Source organism: Achroia grisella, unplaced genomic scaffold (assembly GCF_030625045.1).
Source record: "Achroia grisella isolate CSIRO2021 unplaced genomic scaffold, CSIRO_AGI_Agris_v1 utg454, whole genome shotgun sequence".
In the NCBI taxonomy this organism is placed as follows: domain Eukaryota; kingdom Metazoa; phylum Arthropoda; class Insecta; order Lepidoptera; family Pyralidae; genus Achroia; species Achroia grisella.
In genome coordinates this window covers 1-17,639 of record NW_026712865.1, presented here as the reverse complement: position 1 = coordinate 17,639, position 17,639 = coordinate 1, and the positions used below count along the sequence as shown (strand labels likewise).

The following is a 17,639-nucleotide window of genomic DNA, read 5'->3' as shown; positions in this document are numbered from 1 at the left end:
TCTTCTAAAAAATTTGATACTACAAGTACCTTTTTACAATATTTGATAAATTTTAAAACATAGGCAACTGATCGCAATAGTCTTAAATAATTAGAAAAGCGACTAAATTCAATGAGCCCACAGGAATTGTTATTGTTAATAACAATAGCATTTAGAGATATGTCTGGTTTAATTTCTGGGAGAACTTCAACACACTTCAGTTGCGTAGGCCACTTCGACAAGTCATTCATGAGAAATTGCGGACCAGACCACCATAAGTTTAAACCTTGCAGATTACTAATATCCACACCACGAGATATTAGATCTGCTGAGTTTTCATCAGTTGGTACGTGTCGCCATGTACAATTTTCTGTCCTTTCTAAGACTTCAGCAACACGATTACGTACAAAAGGCTGAAGTCTAGAAGGCAGCATACGTAACCAACCTAAAACTATGGTGGAATCTGTCCAGCAGTAAGCTTGATCTATTCCCGATCTAAGCGACGTGATGACCTTATCATATAGCCGCGCTCCCATCAACGCACCGCACAGTTCCAACCTAGGTATTGTGGTAGGCTTAATAGGAGCTACTCGGCTCTTAGCCGTTAACAATCGAACCATAACTTCACCAGAAGTACTGACGCTACGCAAATAAATGCAAGCTCCATATGCACGCTCTGAAGCGTCCGAAAAAACATGCAACTCTAACGACTTACAGGAGTCGCAAATAACAATCCTCGGTACACGAAGATCGTTCAAAAGAGGCAAAGTTTTACGAATGTAATTCCAATGACGATTAATATCATCAGTTAATGGTTCGTCCCAAGCTAATTTTTAATCCAAAGCTGCTGTAACAATATTTTCATATTAATTATGCATGGAGCCAAAAGTCCCAATGGGTCAAAAATTCGAGCAATCATCGAAAGAATATCACGTTTTGTATTACCATTAGGAACTAGAGAACTTATTGGGAAACAGAGTTCATCAGAATCTGTGTGCCAACTAAGACCTAATAACTTATTTGGCTCATCACTCCCAATATTCAAATCGAATGATGATGCTTGAACGTCCTGAGGATCAATCATCAAAAGAGGATTATTCGATTTCCATTTTCTTAATGGCATACATGCAGAAGCAAGTACATTAGTAACTTGCTTACGTATAGCTTGAACTTCAGCCAAATCGTTACCGCCGTTAATAGATCATCAACGTAAAAATCATGTTGAATGATCTCGGAAATTTTATCATCCTTGCAGTCGATTCCTAACTGCTTTAGACAGCGTGTAGCCAGAAATGGAGCACTGGATGTTCCATATGTGACCGTGTTCAATATGAATTTTGTAATTGGCTCAGCTACATTACTACGCCACAGTATTTGCTGCAGATGTCTATCAGACGGGTGGACAATTATTTGTCTGTACATTTTTTCAACATCTGCAGACAAAACATATTTATGCTGCCTAAATCGAAGCAATATGGATATCAAATCATCTTGGACGGTGGGACCAATCATTTGAATGTCATTGTAAGAAACACCTGAGGTCGTAGGAGAACTGGCATTAAATACAACACGGAGTTTGGTGCTCGTGCTACTATCTCGCATAACACCGTGATGAGGAATGAAATATTCCTTTTCATCTACCTCAGGCTGTTTATATTCTGACATATGGCCAAGCGATTTATACTCTGTCATGAAGTTGCTATACATATCTCTCAATTCAAGATTGCTCGTCAACCTACGCTCTAAAGAAAATAAACAGTGTTCCGCTCGATGAAACGAATTACCTAAAACAGAAGAATCATGTTTAAGCGGTATACGGACGCAGAAACGACCGTCATCGAGGCGCGTTGTGTTCGCAACAAAATGTTCCTCACACATTCTTTCTTCCGGAAAATAATTTGATTTGGAGCATATCTCTTCCAGCTGCCAGAATCGTGTCAAGTCAGCTCGAATGTCGTCCAAATCATGACTTGCACTAGAATCAATTTTATTAAAATTACATTTTATATCATTTAAATGCATAATTGTGTCATGATGACTAAAGATAGGACCTGAAATTATCCACCCTAATCTGGTTTCGCACAATACAGGCTTTTTCTTACCTAATATTATTCTCCGCGTCCCTACCAAATCCCAAAAGAGATCGGCACCAATCAAGATATCAACATCTGCTGGTACAAAGAACGTAGGATCCGCCAAACTAATGTCAGTAGGGATGTCAATATTAGAAATATTAATTTCGTGACCGGGTACATTACTTGTGATTGATGGCAAAACATAACATTGAAGCTCAGAAGAGAAACTGTTATTCAACGACGTCATGTGCACATGACAAGTTTTGCCTACGCGTAAAGTTGCGTTATTTACACCCATGATTGACTTATCTACCTGACAGGTTTCCAAATTTAATTGTCGACACAATCTCTCAGTCATTAGACTTGATGTACTACCACTGTCTAATATTGCACGTACTATATGTTCGTGATTATTCTTGTCATATAATTTTACCAACGCAGTAGATAATAATACATCACATTGAATTTTATTATAACTAGACATATTTGCTGCTAAAGTTACATTGTCAGAAGCAGCAGTCGTTGAAGACGACGCTAAAGGTGTAGTTTCAGATACGACTCTATTTTCATTACGAATATGATGATCATTGGCTGCATGAATCAGAGTGTTGTGTCGACGCTTGCATATTTTGCAACCTGGCCTTTTGCATAGATTAGCAAAATGACCTACACGAAAGCAATTGAAACATACCTTAAAACTGGCTAGTACCTTTAGGCGCGCTTCAACGCTCAACGCAAGAAACTGGGGGCAACCGGTTAGACTATGGTCACCCTTACACTTAGGGCAGATTCGATTATGTGATTCTGCTGTATTGGAATTCTGATGTGGATGACTGCCATGAACTGAAACCATAGATTTTAATTTCATAGTCGATTTATGATTTAAATTGCCCTGATTGACACGTGAAAGCTCTAATGTTTCAATCAAATCTGCACGATTTCGGATAAATTCTAGAAAGGTGTCAAAGGTAATTGAAGTATCTTTATGTGAATGCCCCTTAAATTCCTCCCACTCTCTATAAGTTTTACTATCTAATTTATGGGTAATAATATGGATTAAAAGGGTATCCCAATGTTTGACAGGTTCACCTAATGATTCAAGTGCCCGCAAGTTTTTATTTACCTGATCAATTAACCGCTTTAAATTTGCTGATGACTCCCTTGTTATTGCTTCCACATTGAACAAGGAAGACACATGATTTTGTATCAACAGACGTTTGTTGTCAAATCTATCGCACAAAAGTTTCCACGCAACAGCATAATTACTAGATGAAAACTCAACTGATTGAATTACCACGGCAGCAGAACCCTCTAACGATGCACGCAAATAGTGAAATTTATTCACTTCGTCTATTTCATCATTGTTGTGTATAAGGCTAGTAAAGGTATCTCTAAATTCCAAATAATCATCGTATGAACCACTGAATCGCGGTAGCTGGATGGTCGGAAGACGCACCAGCTTATGATTATTGCTCGCTCGAGTACCTCCATCACTACCCATATTGCTCATAGTCTCAACATTAACATTTTGTAAACCTTGGGCTTTCGCGATTGCCTTGAAATATTGTGATTCAAAGTCGGAGCGCTCTTTAAATTGCTCTTCACTATTATCAACTATACATTCAAGGCGCAACTGTACCTGATCATACTGTTCATACAACGACTCAATTTTACCCATACGTAATTGTAATTCTCTGGCATCCGAGAGACTTAACGGTTCATCAGTTAGTGTATGCAAATAATTAATAAATGCAGTTAAACGGCCTTTAAAACTGCCTCGCTTTTTTATTAACTCCTTTTCTTCGGTCATTATGGGATTCGAGTGTTGTCGACCTGGAATTTATACAATTAAAAAATTAATTCTAATTAATGAAATAAAGATCTACGATCAATAGGTATGAATACAAAATATTAAGCTAACAATATGTTAATTCGATAAAGAAATATATTTATATGTATATTATATAAATCTAGTAAATGTACTGTAAATGTTGTGACATTACATATATTACATATGCACAAGCATAAGTACCGATTCAAATTGACATTAATAGAGAAAATACTAGATTGTTTCTTAACTTGCTGTCGTACATACGGCAAATTATTTGTTTAACATAAATGTACAGATTCCTTAAGTACCTAAATTTATAATATAATATAGAACCTGACAATAAAATTAAACACCAAACACCAAAGTAACATTTAACACAAAAGAATTAGTTATACCTACTTTACTTACATACAACTGACGTGAATAACTATTGAAATTTGCAATTATAAGGCATATATTTTGATAATTAACTCAAACAATGTAGCATTAGTGCTTACTATACTTAATTAAGTAGATTTGTAGTTAATTTTAGCAAATTATGAAAAAGTACTAATATTATTCACAATGCAGTAGGTAGGAAACCAATGAAGTTAAAATAATGTGATACAGATAAATAACGTAATTATCGTTTACTAACCTTAATAAAGTTTTTGATTTACTTATAACATTACCTGTAGAGTGTTGGGATAAATTTATTATATAGTAATTTATACTTAACACCACTATAAATTACACTCGATTCACATCCAATGGTAGGTAGTTCTGCCGGTCAACTTGCATCCAATTAATTTCTCTTTTATTTCTTGTATTTCTATTTAATTCCACAAAATAATAACTGATCCGCATTTAATTCACATCCGGCTTCGATATAGGACCATGTTCTGGAGTAATCACAGCGGATTTTCGGGAATAATGAAATTAAAGACGCAGAGTAACTTGTACGACTTCTATATTTTTAACTTAATAAAAACTACAAAATTGTATGAGCACAAATCGCAAAAGTGTAGTATTTGCGTAAATAAAATAAGTAAGCGCTTTGACTTCACAACAATAGGTACACTACCAACTAGGGCCATTCTACTTTTGTTCATTCTCGTGAAAAAACTAGTATACATATAAGTTACACGTACAATTTCAAAGGCTTATTTCTTCAAAACTACTGGCCATTCTGAAATAAAACTTTAGGGTTTGTATATGTAATGTTTGCATATAAAATATGATTAAAGGTTACCAGTGTATTTACACTTTTACTGAACAAACAGAGTTGTTTAGTACTGAAAATATTGTGTGGATATCAATCAATCAATCCATCCATCAATTACTTTCAGTGCACTTATAGCTTTGATCTTTTCCTAATTATTATTATTAAGTTTTAAAGTGGTTGAATTTTGTGTAGAGTGTTTTTATACGTTATTTCTAATTTACCATTTATTTTAAGTTTTTTAAACTCTATTCATCGAGACCAATCTAATGAGTCCAAACACGATATTTCTGCTGTAAGTTTTCGAAGAGTATGTTCATCATCTGATAATACTGGTGCCAGCATGAAGTCAATGTTAACAGATAACTAATTACTTTTATTTCGTCAAAATCTTTAGATTACGTATAATAAATTCATAATATCGCTACCTATTCGAATCAAAACAAGTATTTTAGGTACTTCATGTACTAGTATATAAATTCATCAACACACAAGTAAATAATTTTCTAAATATATTCAGAGCCAAAAAGTTCTTGCATTTAAAAAATTTTGCTGATACGGAGTCACTATTGCAGGAAATTGTTGAAAAAATATATATCGAGTACAGGTACTATCGACGAATACTTTATCTAGGGAACACGCGGGAACGCGGAACGGCAACAAGTTGCCGTTCCGCCACGATACCGTTATAGTGGTAGAAAGAGAGAGACAGTGGAGTCAGCAAATGTATCTACGGGTCGTGGCTGGATCAACATAAGTGTGCAACTATGTGCGCGTATATATATATATATATATATATATACACACTTGTCTTTAATTCAAAGGAAATTTAAATAATGAACGCATCACATTTAAAACAGTAATAAGTACGTAATATTATCACATTATCAAACAGTAAGTACGTAATATTATTACATGGTAACAGCACGTATTATGGCAAAAATAAACATCGGCTGATTTGAAAAGATTTATTATAGTAATAATAGTAATCTCAGGACAATTCACACAACTTCATCTAAACCCAAGTTAAGCTAGCTAAAGCTTGTGTTATGGGTACCAGACAACTGATACAAATACAAAGATTTTTTTCGTAAATTAATATATATTATCTATACATAGAAAACACCCAGACCGTTACAAACAATCATACTCATGAATACAAATGTTTGCAGCGTGCGAGGAATCGAACCCTCGACCATCAAGCTGGAATCAAAGCGGTAGGTGTCTCTAATATATTATGCACTAGCTATTCCGGCGACTTCGTCCACGTGGTTTTTAACTTTATTTTTTCTAAAATAAAAGTAGCCTAAGTTACTCCTTATTACATCAGCTATTTGTCAAAAAAGGTCCCATCAAAATCGGTCCAGCCATTTCAGAGATTAGCCGGAACAAACAGACAGACAGACAGACAAAAATTGTATAAAAATAAATTTTAGTATATGTACCGTATTTATATTCATATGCTCGTAGTCAAAAACTATTATTGCAATATTATAAACAACAGGCTTCAACATCCTCAAGTACCACAAAAAAGATGTTTTTTCTATCGAATAAACCGTTTTTATTAAAAACAAGCTGTTCCCGCGATTTCGTCCGCGTGGAATTTAACTTTCTTTTTCTAAAATAAAAGTAGCCTAAGTTACTCCTTATAAATCAGCTACCTGCCAAAAAAAGTACCGTCAAAATCGGTCCAGCCATTTCAGAGATTAGCCGGAACAAACAGACAGACAGACAGACAGACAAAAATTATAAAAATAGTTATTTTGGTATATGTACCTTATATATATTCATATGCATGTAGTAAAAAACGGTTATTTCAATATTACAAACAGACACTCCAATTTTATTTATATGTATAGATTATTATTTATTTATTTATTTATTCATCCAAAATAATACAAATTGTGTAGGATAGCGTAATAGTAACATTACAGTAAAATTTACATAATGGTAACTTAAACATTAAATCTCGGTATATCTATAGACTAGCTGGCCCCAGCGACTTCGTCCGCGTGAAATTTTATTTTATTTTTCTAAAATAACAGTAGCGTAAGTTACTCCTTATTACATCAGCTACTTGCCAAAAAAAGTCCCGTCAAAATCGGTCCAGCTATTTCAGAGATTAGCCGGAACAAACAGACAGACAGACAGACAAAACTTGTAAAATATGTTATTTTGGTGTATGTACCGTATTTATATTTATATGCAAGTAGTAAAAAACGGTTATTTCAATATTACAAACAGACACTCCAATTTTATTTACATGTATAGATGTACAGATTTAAAAAAGTAACAGTCATAAGGCTAGTCGTATGCCTAATATATATAATAATGTAATAAATTCATTTAAACAGAAATTGCGGCAACATTATTTAAATTTGTAACTTTTTTACTGTTCTTCTCCTTTTTCACATCTTTCTGTTATATCCCTATAGTTCTCTCTATATTTTCTGTTTTTCTTACTGTCAATTTGAGACTGTACTTATAATTTGATTATCGGATCATTATGTATTTACTTATATATAATATTTATACATTTATGGGTTATATTTACATATATATTTATGTATGTATATTGTTATTTTTTTATAGAAATGTATATTTTGCTTATCTTTATAAATCTTTTTTGACATTTCTTATTTATATTAGTGCACCGCCAATAATCTTTCTCTGCACCACTCATAGTTGCCTGGTAATTAACGCGGCAAGATATTAAGTCCGCCACATGTACAATTTTTTTTGTGCATTAAAGTTAAATAAATAAATAAAAATACACTACTGTTTAATGAAAATGCGTATTGTCTAGTGCTTTGAGATGTATCAATATAAGGTCAACAAAAAAGTCCGTGATGATATATGTCTATCTCTTAAGGATAACCAACAATAACCATTTTTTATCTTTTACATTTTACGGGAATTTTTTTTATCGTATGTTACCTTAACATCATGTAAACTATGTTATTACGTCATAATCTAAAGAAATAATAATATTTTATAGTGAAATATCCACTATAAAATACCAAAAAGTAGCAATGTAATTCGTTACGCGCGAATCAGCTATTATAAGGTCAAAGGTCGGTGCACCCCGCGTATTTAATAAATAGTGCTTCTCAGGATGTCTTTAAGAGAAAATAGCAGTATGTACGTGTATATGTACAAGTCCTTAAGTGTTAAGTTTTTCAAATGTACAATAAAGAATAAATATTTTTAAGTACAGTACTTACGTACATTAATATAATACCTACTTTTTACTTGTATCTATTGTTATCAAAATTAAATTATAAGTTCTTAACTTGACCACGACTATGTGACCCTCTCTTGGCGCCAAAACGAGTGAAAAAATGAACAGCATACGACGACGACGCAGTACCTATAGAGTGGAGCAACTGCTTATTCAGTTTTATTCAACTATTTAGTCCCTCCACCGTTACAATGAATGGAGGCGGATATTACAATGTATGTAGCATTGCGAATATAAAATATCTAGATTAGGTATAATAAATTCATAATTGATAGGCCGTTACGGTATCAGAGCCAAAAAGTCTTCTTTCTTTGTTTATGTACTGTTAGATGCGACAGCGACTTTGTTTTATACTACACTATGTAATGATTGATATACCTAAAATAAATAAAATATCTGAGGTTTGGACAAAAATTCAAAAGGTACTTTATTTTGAAAAAGTATTTTGAAAATACCTATTTTGCATTTAGTATTTGAAATACAAAACACAAAACTATTTTTGTTATTAGAGTGACATTTCTATGAATTCACTGTCGATAGCGAGCGGTGCGATGGAAAAAGATAACCGTTTATAAAAATATAATAAATAGCCCTGGACAATTAACACAGACTGATACTAAACTGATATAAATAGATATTTTTATTTTGTAAATACATATAAAACACCCAGACCGATGAAAACAATCGATGACCGATGAGTACAAATGTTTGCACCGTGCGAGAAATCGAACCCGCGACCATCGGATGTAAAGCGGTGTGACCACCGAGGCAGTCGAAATATATGAATAATCTTATGAATTTAATTTATTCTAATTTGTTTGTGTGCGCGGGGTGCGGTGTACGGTGCTCCCCCCTGCCTCCACCGTTGCTGGAGCTTGCATGTATGGAGCATTGCGAATATAAAATATCTAGATTAGTAAATTCATAATTGATAGACCGTTACGGTATCTATATATATTCGGATTAAAATAAGTATCGCAGTAAGGACCAGTATATAAAGTGATCAACACAATTAATTGATTTTGAAATATATACAGAGCCAAAAAGTCTTTGTGTATTCAAAAAATATCTAATTTGTTTGTGTGCGCGGGTGCGGTGTACGGTGCTCCCCCTGCTACGGTGGAGTTACTATGTATGGAGCATTGCGAATATAAAATATCTAGATTAGTAAATTAATAAATTCATAATTGATAGACCGTTACGGTATCTATATATATTCGGATGAAAATAAGTATCGCAGTAAGGACGAGTATATAAAGTGATCAACATAATTAATTGATTTTTGAAATATATTCAGAGCCAAAAAGTCTTTGTGTATACCAAAAATTTAGCCGTTCGGAGCCAGTCATGCACGAATTATTAGTAAAAAATGTGTCGAGTATATCGTACTATCGACGAATATATATGGCCACATCGCAAAATAGAATGCGACGTTGCCATACCGCCTGAGATATACGCGATAGGAGTCAAGTTATAGTAGTTTATATATATATATATATATATATATATATGTATATATATATATATATAAACACCTCTTTGGGCACTTTACATCCGATGGTCGCGGTGCAAACATTTGTACTCATCGGTCATCGATTGTTTTCATCGGTCTGGGTGTTTTATATGTATTTACAAAATAAAAATATCTATTTATATCAGTTCAGTATCAATCTGTGTTAATTGTCCAGGGCTATTTATTATATTTTTATAAACGGTTATCTTTTTCCATCGCACCGCTCGCTATCGACAGTGAATTCATAGAAATGTCACTCTAAAAACAAAAATAGTTTTGTGTTTTGTATTTCAAATACTAAATGCAAAATAGGTATTTTCAAAATACTTTTTCAAAATAAAGTACCTTTTGAATTTTTGTCCAAACCACAGATATTTTAGGTATATCAATCATTACATTTTTTTTTTTTTTTTTTTATTGGGTTGTTTGGGCTATTGTCAGATGTGTAGCACCTGTAGCACTGCGACCTACAAAGATCTATTGTGCTCGCCCTTTTCAGAGTTCGCTACCTAGACCCGTCAGGGACAAGAATTGAAGGATATTCTTAGGAGCGATCGTTTTTATCTCCTCGGGAAAGAGTGTAAACTTTCCAAAGGAGATATTTCGTTTATGCATGAGTGGGCTACAACCACATAGGATGTGAAGCGGCGTTTCCTCTTCAGTTTGGCAGAATCTGCAGATACTAGTCGTGCATAGGCCTAGCTTAGCCATATGCTTGTTCAATTTGCAGTGTCCTGTGAGGGCCCTAGTCATCATGCATATGTTGTTTTTACTCAATAGCAGTAATCGATTGGAGTATTTGGTCGAGAAGCCCGATATAAGGTCTTTTGAATGTATTAATCCTGGCATTTCTTGCCAGTGATTCAGTGCTTCTCGTTTGGTTATTAATTTGAGATGTCCCAGTTTTAGGTAACGAGGCACACCACAGAAGGGTTCGGGGCCCAGTTGGACGGTTTTTGCCCCTAACTTTGCCAGATGGTCGGCATTCTCATTGCCTTCAATATTTGAATGCCCGGGGACCCATCTCAGAATAATATTATTTCTGCTTCCTACTTCATTTAGTAGCAGGATACAGTTTCTAATAAGTTTAGAACGGATTTCGTACGAGTTAAGTGCTAGTAGAGCAGCTTGACTGTCCGAATAAATGTATATGTTCTGATTGATGTAGTTGAGGCTTAGGATTACTTCCAGACATCTAATTAAGGCGTAAGTCTCTGCCTGAAAGATTGAGGCGTATTTTCCTAAGCCTATATAGTTGCAGATTTTGGGTTTTACACCACATATTCCACATCCTACATCATCTCCTATTTTGGACCCGTCTGTAAACCAGACTAGGTCATGCTCTGAGTGAGACGGTGTATGGTTATTTTGCCATTCGTCTCTTCCAGATATTTCGATTTTGTAATATTGTACAAAGTTACACTCTGGTGCCATGTTGTCTTCAGGCATTCCCAGAATAGGATCACTCATAATCGAGTCTTGTATAGTTTTTATGGCCAGGGAATGCCAAGATATCCTCCTTTGGGAACTTATTCTGAGCATATTGGCTTTCGCCTTTTCCTGTATGAATAAAGGAAGGGGCGTCAAGTCCAATAATGCGTCTAGAGCTGCTCCCGGCGTGGTGCTCATGGCTCCTGTAATAATCAGACAAGCAATTCTCTGTAGGCTGTTTAGCTTGGTGGCGGCTGTGGATTGGAGGGTTTTCCTCCACCAGATAGCGCAGGCATAGGTGGTAAGCGGTCTCACCACTGCTGTGTAAAGCCATAGGGCAATTTTGGGGTTGATTCCCCATCTGGGCCCCGCTACCCGTCGGCTTATACCTAGGGATGTTTTCGCCTTTTGAGTTATGTTGTCTATGTGTGTGTTCCATGTCAGTTTTTGGTCGAAGGTTACGCCCAGGTACTTGACTTCTTTGAGCACTCTAATATTCTTCCATTTACTTTAGGCATGACAAGTTTGTCAAGTTTCTTCCTTTTTGTAAACGGAACAATTACTGTTTTATCAGGATTTACTGATAATTCATTTTCCTTACACCATTTAACTATGATGTTTAGTGCTCTTTGGATGCGGTCTGATATTGTTGTTGCACAGAACCCTCTGATCATGACTACTAAATCGTCTGCGTAGCCTTGTACCTCAAATTGGTTTTTGGTCATAACATCTAAGAGCTGGTCTACCGTTAGTAGCCACAGCAGTGGCGATAAAACGCCTCCTTGAGGGCATCCTTTGGTAGGTCGGATTTCTAACGTACTATTGTGAAGAGTAGTTTTAATGGTTCGATTTGAGAACATTGCTTTAATCCATTGAGTGGTGGTTTCATCCACTTTCTTGCGGATGAGTCCCTGTGAGATGGTCTCTATGGGCGTGTTATCAAAAGCACCCTCAATATCGAGAAATGCACATAGAGCTATTTGTTTGTCCTCAAAGGCCTTCTCGACCTTGTCGGTGAGTTCGAGCAAGGCGGTCTCTGTGGAATGTCCCTTGCGGTAGGCATGTTGATTCCTGTGCAGGGGAGCATTTTCGAGGATTGTAGCTCTAATGTGTTGGTCCAGAACCTTTTCCATGGTTTTTATTATGAAAGAGGTTAGGCTTATAGGTCTGTGAGACTTTGGCTGCGAGTAGTCTCTTCGACCGGTTTTCGGTACGTAGGTAACTTTGACCTTCGTTAATGGTTCTGGTATAAAACCCCAGGCAAAGCTGGCTCTAAATATTCTTACCAGATAGGGAGATAGGATGTCAAGCCCTTGTTGTAACAGGGCCGGGAAAATTCCATCTTCTCCCGATGATTTATATGGCTTGAAAGATTTTATAGCCCATCTAATTTGTTTTGGTCGAAATTCCTCGCAGCTCTGTTCCACGCCTCATGGTTGGGCTTTTGTAGATGTGAGCTTGGAGGATTCTCCTTATCTCTTGAGATATGAACCGAACCAGGGAAGTGGGTTGTAGATAGCAGCTGTAGAGTTTCTTCCTCTGATGTCGTATAGGTACCATTGGGCCTTTTCATAAGTCCAATTTGGTTATTTGGCGCCTTGGCAAGCATTTTGTGTAATCTGGATCCTTGGGGAGTCTGAGTTATCTCCTCGCAGAAAGCACGCCATGATGCTCTTTTGGCTTTCCTAATTTCGCAGTAGTATTCCGTTTGGGCTTTACTATATTGGGCCCATTCGAAAGGTCCCTTTTTAGCCCTGTTGGATAATTTGCGAGTTTTCTTCCTCAGCTTTTCTAGACTCTTATTCCACCAGGGTGTTTTACATTTGGCGGTTTTGGTTTTGATGGGACAGTTGTTCTGGTAGGCACTTATTATGCCACTTAGAAGTATGTCCACAGCGATTTCTAGTTCTAGAGGAGATTCGATACTCTTCGGAAGGTCCGCAATTAGGCTTGTAAGACTGTCTCTGTATTTAGGCCAATCTGTAGCCTTTGGGTTTCTGTAGAGTATGGGGTTTGAGTCTGTTGCAGCCTCAATTGTGAATCTGATGTGCTTGTGATCAGACATGGAGTTCTCATTGCTGACATGCCAATGAGTGATATATTCGGCCAGTTTGTCGGTCGCGAGTGTTATATCTAGTACCTCTTGTCTTGTGGCAGTGACGAACGTCGGTGTGCACCCTGTATTTAGGATTTGAAGACAGTTGGTTAGTATAAAATCATCAAGTGACTTACCTCTGGTGTTGATGTCAGAGCTTCCCCAGTTTGTGTGATGGGCGTTTGCATCGCAGCCCACGAGGAGTTCGGCCTTGTGCTTACGGGCGTATTCCACCACAGGCTGTAGGCCGGTTGTCGGGTCTTTGATGATTTTGTTGTTTTCATCATGTCCAGGTAGGTATGCAGAGCAGACCAGTACTTTTGACCCTGTGCATCCAGGGAAATTGACGAAGGCTGTCACTAGGTCATCTGTACATAGTTCTGGAACAGTCAGAAAATCTAGTTTCTTATTAAAAAGAATGCATGCTCTAGGTTTAGTGCCAGTGGTATTAAAAAGAATATTACCTGAGGCATTGAGGCCTAAAGGCGTGGCTTTGTTGAGCCATGGCTCTTGTATCAGAGCAAGGTCCAGGTCGTTTTGCGGAAGAGGTTTTCTATGACCGCTGTTGCTGCCATAGCATGATGTAAGTTGACCTGGACAATGTTGGCTCTGATACATTTCTTGCGTGTGGGCGTGTTAGCAGCTTCCTTTCGCCTTCCCTGTGGGACGTGGGCGTCCCTTTGGGTTGCGATTGGAAGCTGTGGCGCTCCTGCCGCGATCTTTCCGTCCCGTCTTGAAACTGGGGATCCTCGTCTGCGAGGTCCCCTTTGGCTGGGGAAAGCTGCCTCTGGCGGGTTTGGCGTTGGTGTCTACGCCCTTCACCGCTTCGGATGGTGTGGGTATTTCTGTGGCAGATCTTCCATTACCGTCCGAAGTAGGCTGCTGTGTAGGCGTGGAGATCCCATTGACCCGGAACAGGACCTTTTTAAAGCCAAGGTTGACTTTATAGTCCTGTGTTTTGAGGAAGTCAACCGAAGGCTCGTCCAGAGATACGGTCAGGACTGTACCGTTCTCTTCAGCCTTACGGTTGAGTATTCTCCACAGTTCGGAATTTAGGCAGTCATTTTGGGACTTCAGCATTCTGAGTGCCTCATCGACCGACCTTGTCTCCGAACTGGGGATGAAGGCCGTTCCAATGGCTGGTTTGGGCATCGCTCTCTCGTCCAACACAGAGAGTTCTGCGTCGGCCCAGGGTTTTAGGGAGGGCGTTATGCTCTCCAGCCATATTTTGGTCGGCTCATTCTGGCAGGTGATTAGCAGCCAACCAGGTTTGAAACTGCAACCTACAAATCGAGGGCCCTTCCCAGCTTCCGTGATCTTGCCAACTTCCCGGAGAACTGAGGAGCGCACCATGCTCATCATTTCGTCCGTCATTGGGGCCGTGTGTCGGATCCCCACTCGGAACGATTTGAGAGCGTCCTTATAGGTTGCAGTTTCCTCCTTTGCGTTTACGTTCGTCCCTGTAGTCGTTACGCGCTGCTTGGGTGCAGGCGTTCGCAACTGGTGGGCCGTATTCGTAGAGCGCTTAGTTGAGCTACTAGTGACACTTGTTGGTGCAAACACCATTGGGCTTGAAGAGCCACCTGGTGTCGCAAGTGCCTGGTATGTGACTCTAGGTGTCTGAGGTACAGTAGGCGCTGGTGACTTTGCAGTCTCCGCTGCCTGGGTACCTTTCCCGGTGGGCGTCGGCTGCGCCACGCGAGGCGCTTTGTGCGTATGCTCCTTTGGGGACACCTCCTCTGACCGTGGGCGCTTGATGGATCTTACCTCTGAGGGCTGGTCTCGCATTGGCTTCCGGCAGAGTTCTAAGGCTTCATCAGCCTTGATGTTGGCGGCTATTAACAGTTTTAGGCGTTTCCGCGCTGCTCCTGTTAACCTCCTTCGTTTTGGTTTTGGCTTTGAGTCCTTTTTGGGCGTTAGACCTAGGTCATCCGTCCCTGTAGGCTCAACAACCATCTCCAAACAGTTTCCGTCATCGGATGAAAGTTCTTGGCGTTCATTTTCGTCCAAGGTACTTCCTTCAAGCAGTTTCTCAATGTCATCGATGATGTCCATATTGTGAGAATATTTAAAAGTCGTCCACTCGATGTCCCACCCTCCTCGGAGCCCGCAAATGGGGATGCCGCAATGGCACCAGGATCTTCTCGAGTGGATCTAGGAGCAGAAAGGTGGCGTCTTTGCGCGACATCGGGAGTTCGGACAACTGCGGCTAGAGAACTTCCACAGTGCCTTACCCCGTCAGCATGGCCGACTACCTTCTCCGAAGAGACCTTCCCACTCCTCGCCGTGCTCCTGTGACGGTAAAGCACTGGACCATTTCCTGAGCAGTGGCTGGCTGCTCAGGCGACCGTTTCGCCAGAAATATGGGCCAAAGGAGGCGTGTTGTCGCCCGGAAGTAACTGCTCCGACCTCCGATTGACTCAACCTCCCAGGATCCCGTCTTCCCCGCTTACGGCGCTCAACTGCGCAGGCCTTAGCGCAGGTAGGTGCAGGAAGCTATTTAAATTTAATAGTATATAGGTAAATATATATAAGAAGGCTATAATTAGTTCTGGTGCTTGCCCAGGCACATTTTATTTATAAATACACTATTGATACAATATATATACATATGTGCTGCAGACTCACCTACTAGGTGCAGCTGATTGAAATAAATATGATAGTTTGAAAGAGAAGAAGGATATATTAATATAAATATGACACTACTTGTAAGTTATTTTATAATATACATACATATACTGTATACAAAGACCCTCGCTATTTATCCGGGCTTGGGAACGGCAACTTTGGAGGAGCGGATTTTGTGGTCCTCTCCAGCCGAAAGCAGGCTAGGTTAATCATTACATAGTGTAGTATAAAACAAAGTCGATGTCGCATCTAACAGTACATAAATAAAGAAAGAAGACTTTTTGGCTCTGATACCGTAACGGTCTATCAATTATGAACTAAATAGTTGAATAAAACTGAATAAGCAGTTGCTCCACTCTATAGGTACTGCGTCGTCGTCGTATGGTGTTCATTTTTTCACTCGTTTTGGCGCCAAGAGAGGGCCACATAGTCGTGGTCAAGTTAAGAACTTATAATTTAATTTTGATAACAATAGATACAAGTAAAAAGTATAATACCTACTTACTATGATACATTAATATATACATATTAATGTACGTAAGTACTGTACTTAAAAATATTTATTCTTTATTGTACATTTGAAAAACTTAACACTTAACACTAGTACACGTACATACTGCCATTTTCTCTTAAAGACATCCAGAGAAGCACTATTTATCAAATACGCGGGGTGCACCGACCTTTGACCTTATAACAGCCGATTCGCGCGTAACGAATTACATTGCTACTTTTTAGTATTTTATAGTGGATATTTCACTATAAAATATTATTATTTCTTTAGATTATGACATAATAACATAGTTTACATGATTTTAAGGGAAACATACGATAAAAAAAATTCCCGTTAAATGTAAAAGATAAAACATGGTTATTGTGGGTTATCCTTAAGAGATAGACATATACCATCACAGACTTCTTTGTTGACCTTATATTGATACATCTCAAAGCACTAGACAATACGCATTTTCATTAAACAGTAGTGTATTTTTATTTATTTATTTAACTTTAATGCACAAAAAAATTTGTACACGTGGCGGACTCAATATCTTGCCGCGTTAATTACTAGGCAACCATGAGTGGTGCAGAGAAAGATTATTGGCGGCGCACTAATATAAATAAGAAATGTCAAAAAAAGATATATAAATACAAAGCAAAATATAAATTTTTATAAAAAAGTAACAATATACATACATAAATATATATATATAAATATAACCCATAAATGTATAAATATTCTATATAAATAAATACATAATGATCCGATAATCAAATTATAAGTACAGTCTCAAATTGAAAGTAAGAAAAACAGAAAATATAGAGAGAACTATAGGGATATATCAGAAAGATGTGAAAAAAGGAGAAGGACAGTAAAAAAGTTAGAAATTTAAATAATGTTCCCGCAATTTCTGTTTAAATGAATTTATTACATTATTATATATATTAGGCATACGACTAGCCTTATGACTGTTACTTTTTTTTAATCTATACATTTATACATGTAAATAAAATTGGAGTGTCTGTTTGTAATATTGAAATAACCGTTTTTTACTACTTGCATATGAATATAAATACGGTACATACACCAAAATAACATATTTTACAAGTTTTGTATGTCTGTCTGTCTGTCTGTATGTTCCGGCTAATC

General features: G+C 37.6%; 3 protein-coding genes across 3 annotated transcripts; all 3 read right to left on the bottom strand.

Annotated features, from left to right (window-relative positions):
• Positions 1–1,092: 1,092 nt before the first annotated feature.
• On the bottom strand, positions 1,093–4,653 carry LOC131845155 (uncharacterized). Its single transcript, XM_059194192.1, has 2 exons — positions 4,604–4,653; positions 1,093–3,887 (listed from the first exon to the last, which is right to left on the bottom strand). Exon 2 carries the CDS (start codon positions 3,862–3,864, stop codon positions 1,093–1,095), a length of 2,772 nt encoding a protein of 923 aa, XP_059050175.1. The 5' UTR covers positions 3,865–3,887; positions 4,604–4,653.
• A 7,993-nt stretch (positions 4,654–12,646) lies between these two features.
• LOC131845154 (uncharacterized) lies at positions 12,647–13,984 on the bottom strand. Its single transcript, XM_059194191.1, has one exon. The coding sequence runs from the start codon at positions 13,982–13,984 to the stop codon at positions 12,647–12,649; it is 1,338 nt and encodes a 445-aa protein (XP_059050174.1).
• An 18-nt stretch (positions 13,985–14,002) lies between these two features.
• On the bottom strand, positions 14,003–16,131 carry LOC131845146 (uncharacterized). The gene has a single exon (XM_059194182.1). It carries the CDS (start codon positions 15,419–15,421, stop codon positions 14,003–14,005), a length of 1,419 nt encoding a protein of 472 aa, XP_059050165.1. The 5' UTR covers positions 15,422–16,131.
• Positions 16,132–17,639: the final 1,508 nt, after the last annotated feature.